This window comes from Aristolochia californica, unplaced genomic scaffold, assembly GCF_029961685.1.
Source record: "Aristolochia californica isolate CCGP_79_NKW_82.1479 unplaced genomic scaffold, dmAriCali1.0.hap1 SCAF_6, whole genome shotgun sequence".
Taxonomy (NCBI): domain Eukaryota; kingdom Viridiplantae; phylum Streptophyta; class Magnoliopsida; order Piperales; family Aristolochiaceae; genus Aristolochia; species Aristolochia californica.
Window position 1 is genome coordinate 42,874,882 of NW_027182257.1, and position 6,442 is coordinate 42,881,323.

Consider the following 6,442-nt stretch of genomic DNA (forward strand, 5'->3'; position numbering starts at 1 on the left):
TAAATCCAAACTCATATCCCGTTTATTGACCAGAGTCAAGAATTCTGTTATCTTAAAAGTGCACTAATGAAGATAAATACATGGAACAAATAGTCATGCTTAAAAAGCGACTGGAAATCGTCGAAATATGTCATTATCATCTCGAGTTTTGTCCATGTGAAAATGCTTCAAGAGTCTCATGGTGCGGTAAAATAAGGTAGAACAAGACTGTTAAGGGAAACCATACATAAGTTGACTCAAGTTAGTAACCTGAGGACCAGTTAGCCGCACTCCCGACTCTAGGCATGACCGGTTCTTTCTTAGATTGTGCATCAACGGTGAAGTCGGCGCCACAGACCTCGCCTTTGCTGTCAACCCTTGGCACAGGCTTCACCTTACTCAGTGGGTGCTCAAAGCTCTGCAGGCCTCCTGAAGATGTGAAGAAACATCCTGGGAACACACAAACAAAGTTCATGTAATTTTTTTCTGTTTGTAGTTTCTTAGTTTATTTTTTCGGAAACTCATTCTGCTTGTTAACATTTTGTGAGATAAGAGGTATTGAAGTGTAAATCCCTCATAATCTAAATTCAGCACAAACACCATAGATTTCATTTTATTTTTTATTTTAAGAATGTAAACACCAGAAAAGAAAATTTTCCATTTGTACATTTTTTCCTATTTTGCACACACATTAAAAAGTACCTTTTGGAAAAGGTGCGTATGAATTTCCACAGCCCTTCTTTATTATCTCAATATCATCAGAGAGCAGAAGACTGTCTTCTGAATTGGTCCCCCAGAAAAAAGGAACACCCCCATCAGCATCCTGAGTCCATGAACCAAAAGAATGTTAAGAACAAACAATGAGGCAAAAAATGAAACAGAACAGTAGCATATGTCCAGTTAGCGAATATTGAGAACTAGTATCACCCAAATAGTGATCCAAAAGGGTTTTGAGACTGAATCACAACACTGTTTGCTTGGACCGGCTTTGTATCCTAATATAGTTGATTTCTTCATAAAACCTCACAATTCCTATGTTTTGATAGAACCACAAACATCTCTTGAATGCTGCTGGAGTTTTGTAAAAAAAAATAATAATAATCATCCACATACATTGTTGGGTTGGTTCAAATAAGCCACTAGTCTGAATATTGTTGAAATGTACAACTCCTTTCAGTAAAGCAAGTACAATGAGCATTAAGAAACTGATTTTGTATTAGCAATGCACACAAGACATGAAAACTGAAAACCCTTTCAACGGTGCTTGAAACAGTTGGAAAGAAAAAAATTGCACAGTTTACTTACAGCAGCAATAAAGACAGCTTTTGAAGAACTGTCAAAGAGAACAAATGCGAACTTTCCATGGAGATCCCTCACAACGTGGTCAGCAGGATAAGGCCCTCTGTCCCTCAAAGTCCGGTAAGCTTCTATTACTATGCTAACTTCCGTAGCGTTCTTGCTTAATCCATACTGCTGTTTCAAAAGAGGAATGTTTTCGATATGCCCATGGAAGAGGCAGAATATGTCATCCACAACTGCAAACAATCTGAAAATAGAGAACAAGAAACATGAGTTCTCCGCAGACGGTTTATTTCTCATAGGGTATGTTTGGAACCCATGGAAAAGTAAAGAAAAGAAAATGAGAATTTGACAGTTATTATTCCCAAAAATAGTTAGTGATAAGGAGAATTTGATCGTTATCTCATTTTTAATAACTATTTTTTGGAATAATAATGGTCAAATTCTCATTTTTATCTTTTCGTTTACCCTTAGAGAATTATAGTAAAAGTACTAATTAACCAAAGAGTAGTATACCATGACATTTTGAAAACATTGTGAGAATGATGCAAAGAGAAGTTGTGTAAGAAGGGTCTTAGGGCTTAAAATTCTAATTCATTGTGAGGAGAAATTACAAGCAAAAGGTGGGAATGATGAGGCCAAAGGATGGTTTTGCACAAACTTCCCTTGATCCAAAACCACTATGATGTTCCATAACCAGAACCTCTAGAATTATTAAGGCAGATAAAGACAGAAACCGTATAAACCAATGAGATAGATCTTGTGAATGATAAATTTCCATGATTAAAGAATAATCAAACATATAAGTCCAACAGCGTCTGATTACAGATGGGAGCAAAAGAACAACAGACAAAGGTTAAAATATTGTCATCAGTGATTCTCATTCTGAAAAGAGATTACGACAGAAACAAATGCACGTATCTGATTTAGACCTCCATCTTTCCCAAATTAAACTCAGAAATTGCCAAAGAAAACATATAAAAACACTTTTTTTTTGTTTTTGTTTTAGTCGCATTCTAAATATAATAGAACAAAGGGAGAAGATCGGTAAGATCCTAACACAAAATGGAAAGAAATATCTAAATTTCTCTGCCGGATGCCAAAAACTTGAAATAAAAAAGTAAAATTTATGTAAAAATTGAACAATGGATAAAGAGATTGATTTGAGAACATAATCCTCTTACCTCGGAAGAAGCGGGTTTTGCTTTTCCGTAGCGTAAGCCATTGAACCAGAAGATCCAAGATTCATCGTTACAGCTCCTGGATTCAGAGAAGAAAAATGATCCGTCAGAGATCCACCCGCCTCGGCTTTAGGCGTCTTCAGCCCTTCTGGGTACTTCGCCACCGACTTGTCAAAGATCGCCAACATCTTCTCGTTCAACCAGACCACAACAACTCACCCTTGCAGAAAAAAATGAAGGTATGTGCGCTAACGAAGAAGAGAACTCTAGATTTTATAACTTTTGAGATTTTCGCACTAATTATTGAAAAAACTCAAATTAGAGAATGTCCCTTTTTCCTAAACTACCCTTATCATGGCACTCTTCTTAGGAAGAAGAATACGACTATTTAGCATATGCCGAGGCTCGATGATCGGAGGATACAATGGCAATTTCGTTATAATCGGCTAAAATTTCGAGGATGTTTTGACCGAGAACCTTCGTGCTTATCCAAAAGCCCCGATCGCGGCGACAGTGACTGTGCAAAACCCATTAAATAAGAGGGAAGAGGAGAGAGGAGTGGGTAAGAGAAACGCAGGTCAATGATTTATTACACGTATCCAGATCATTTTCTTAACCAAAAATAAAAAATAAAATACAGGATACCATCCGATCATGATCTCACTCATCAAATCAACGGCTGTCTTAGCTATTGGATCATGATTGAATGGTTAAGATATCAACAACTGAGTGGCCCCCACAAATCAGGAATAAGTCAATGGATAAAGGTTCAAACCGGGAACCGGCTTATTCTAATCAAATGGATAAGCAGGCTGAGTAAGGTCTTAATCACCAGAAATCTCCACAAGAACAAGTACCATTCTCAAAATGATGGAACCTATTACTGTCTCTGACCACAATTTCTCGTTCATATAGCTTTGACACAAGCTTGGTGAATTGATGACAGTCACCACAAACGCGAAGGTTCTTTGTGATTCGAATAGGGGTACCCTTGTTGGTGTTGATCAGGCCAAATGCAATGGCAAGCCTCTCACTGTGTCCAGAAAGCCTCTTCACCTTCTCCTCCTCGCTTAAATCATGCAAAACATACTTCGTATCAGCCACATACCCACCTTCAGTTTGCAGTTTCTTTGTGATTTCACCCAATTTGGAATAGATTTCTGTCGTCTGGGGATGGGATCGGTCCTTGACGACGAAAGAATGGACCTTGTTTCCCACTTCAGTCCAACTACAAGCTGGACTTTTCTTTAGTCCCCTTTTCTTCATTGTTAGGCGTATCTCTTCCACTTCTCCCCATCCTTCTTTGGCTGCAAAGAAGTTTGATGCAAGCACGTAGTTTCCTGGGTTCTCTGGGTCTAACTCGAGGAGCTTCTGGGCAGCAACTTCTCCAATTTCATGATTTGAATGGACACGGCAAGCCCCAAGAAGAGCACACCATATCTCAGTAGTTGGAGCTATTGGCATGTTTCTGATAAACTCATAAGCTTCGTTTACACAGGCAGAGCGACCAAGAAGATCAACTACACTGGCATAGTGCTCTGGCCATGGCTCTAAATTGTGTTTACTTTTCATTATTTCCAGATATCTTTTCCCTTCTTCGATCAAGCCCGAGTGACTGCAGGCATAGAGAAGAGCTAAGAAGGTTATGTGGTCAGGTGCCAAGCCTGTTTCCTCCATTCGGTTGAACAAATTGATGGCTTCCTTGCCTCGACCATGCATCCCACAAGCATTTATCATACTAGTCCAGGAAACCGTATCTTTACAGTTGATCCCCTCAAACACTTTATAGGCATTATCTACATTCCCACAGCTTGAATACATATCTACAAGTGAACTACAAATAGATCCATCCATGACAAAGCAATGTCTGATTACAAATCCATGTATCTCTTTTCCTTTTCTAAGAGCAGATAAATTGGATACAGCTGATAAAAGACTCACTAGAGTTACCGAGTCAGACTGTACACCGGTTTCTACCATCTGATGAAACACATTAAGAGACTCGCTGGCGAACCCATTGTGAACTAAACAAGATATCATGCTTGTCCATGATACAACATCTCTAGTAACCATTCCTTCAAATAGTCTACATGCTTCCTTAACCTTCCCACATTCGCCGTATACGTCTAACAGAGAATTCTGTAACACAAGATCAAACAAGCCATGCCTAATAACATATGCATGAATTTCCTTCACATGAGAAACACACTTCAAACCACTTAGAGCAATTAGAATGCTTCCTATCATCATGGAATCCACTTTCATCCCCTCCCTCTGTACCTCCCTAAACAGCTGCAAGGCCTCAAAATAAGAACTGTTCTGTGCATGTGTGGCTATGAATGTGGTCCAAGTTATGAAATCCTTTGTGGGTATTTTAAGGAAAATGCGTCCAGCATAGTTTACATAAGAACACTTACCATACATGTCTATCAGTGTGTTTGCAACCTGCAAATCAGAATCGAATCCGTGTTTTACAGCAAATGCATGAGCCTCCATTCCATTCAAGACTTTCCCAAGTCGACCTGATGCCGAAGCAATACTTATAACTGAAACCTGGTCAGGTCTGTGACCCATTCTCTGAGCATCATGGAAAAACCCAAGGGCTTCTGTATAAAAACCATTTTGTACATAGCTAGATAGCATTGAATTCCATGATACCTTATCCTTCTCATCCATTTTTTCGAATACTCGAACTGCCTCACCCATTTGACCGGCTTTAGAATACATAACAACCAAAGCATTGGCTTCGAAAATATGAAGTTCTCTACCAGATTTTAAAAGAGAAGCATGAATCTCCATTCCCAATTTTACCAAGGAGAGTTCTGCACAAGCTTCAAGAACACTCACAACTGTGTAGGAGTTCACCGAAGTTCCAATTTTCTGCATTTCTCTAAACAGCTGCAAGACCTCAACATATTGCCCATGTTGCAAGAGGGCTGACATAATTGAATTCCACGAGACAACATCACCTTTTTCATTCATCCCATCAAAGAGCTTCATCGCCTCACTGATGCAGTTACACTTGGCATACATGGCAACAAGAGAATTAATAACAAAAACTACTGAAACGAACCCTGACTTAATTGCAAAACCATGAATTTCTGTCCCAAGATCAAGATCTTGAACTGCCCCACAAGACTTGAGTATCAACGGGAACGTACATGAATCTACACCAACTCCAGTTTCCCGGATTTCCCTATATAATTCTATAGCTCCCAGAGGCCTTCCATTTGAGGCATAAGCTCCAATGAGAGCATTCCAAGTGAAAACAGTTTTCTGAGACATTTCATCGAATAAATATTGAGCCTGAGGAAGGTAACCACATTTTCCATACATAAACACAAGCTTTGTACTCAAAAATTCTCTGTCAAGAGCGGCACCGGAAGAGACAACACGAGCATGGATTTGTTGCCCTTGGAATACTGCCTTTTGGGCAGCACAGAGGTCCAAAATTGATCCATAAGCTTCTTCCAAAGAGGAACGATAAGAATCTGTGCTATTTTGGTCCGTTAGAAGATCACTGACAGAATTGAAAGCTTGCTTGAGGGTCCCCTGTCCGCAAATTTCCCTCAGAGAGGCGGCGGATTTTTGTGAGAGTCTAATGATTTTCGGAGGATTATTTATGTGGGTGTTGGCTGAGGAGGGAAGGCAATGAGAGTGGTGGAGCACTCTGGCCATGGCGGCACTTGAACACTAAGCTTGTAGCTTCTTATTCAAGAAGACTCTTCGAACTTCCTTATGTTGTAAAAAGAATTCAACTAATAAGAGTATAAGAGCTGACTATTTGTTCTGCTCTAATTTCCAGGAATATCATCGATGGATTTGCTTCACTGGCAGACGGGGATTCCAATTTCTTACCGGTGGTTAGGTGAAGTTTATGAATCTTTATATGAACGTCAAATTGTATACTTTGGATTATTTTTTTTCTTCATTGAATGCGCTCTTCTTCTCCTGTTTTCCTCTACCTCCATCCATCTCTAATG

The 6,442-nt window shown here is 39.4% G+C and overlaps 2 protein-coding genes across 2 annotated transcripts; both read right to left on the bottom strand.

Moving 5' to 3' along the window:
* Positions 1 to 96: 96 nt before the first annotated feature.
* Positions 97 to 2,701, bottom strand: LOC137934720 (stem-specific protein TSJT1-like). The gene is made up of 4 exons (XM_068779222.1): positions 2,463 to 2,701; positions 1,285 to 1,525; positions 682 to 802; positions 97 to 429 (listed from the first exon to the last, which is right to left on the bottom strand). Exons 1-4 carry the CDS (start codon positions 2,645 to 2,647, stop codon positions 242 to 244), a joined length of 735 nt encoding a protein of 244 aa, XP_068635323.1. The 5' UTR covers positions 2,648 to 2,701; the 3' UTR covers positions 97 to 241.
* Positions 2,702 to 3,036: 335 nt separating this feature from the next.
* Positions 3,037 to 6,355, bottom strand: LOC137934595 (pentatricopeptide repeat-containing protein At3g63370, chloroplastic). Its single transcript, XM_068779032.1, has one exon. It carries the CDS (start codon positions 6,135 to 6,137, stop codon positions 3,288 to 3,290), a length of 2,850 nt encoding a protein of 949 aa, XP_068635133.1. The 5' UTR covers positions 6,138 to 6,355; the 3' UTR covers positions 3,037 to 3,287.
* Positions 6,356 to 6,442: the final 87 nt, after the last annotated feature.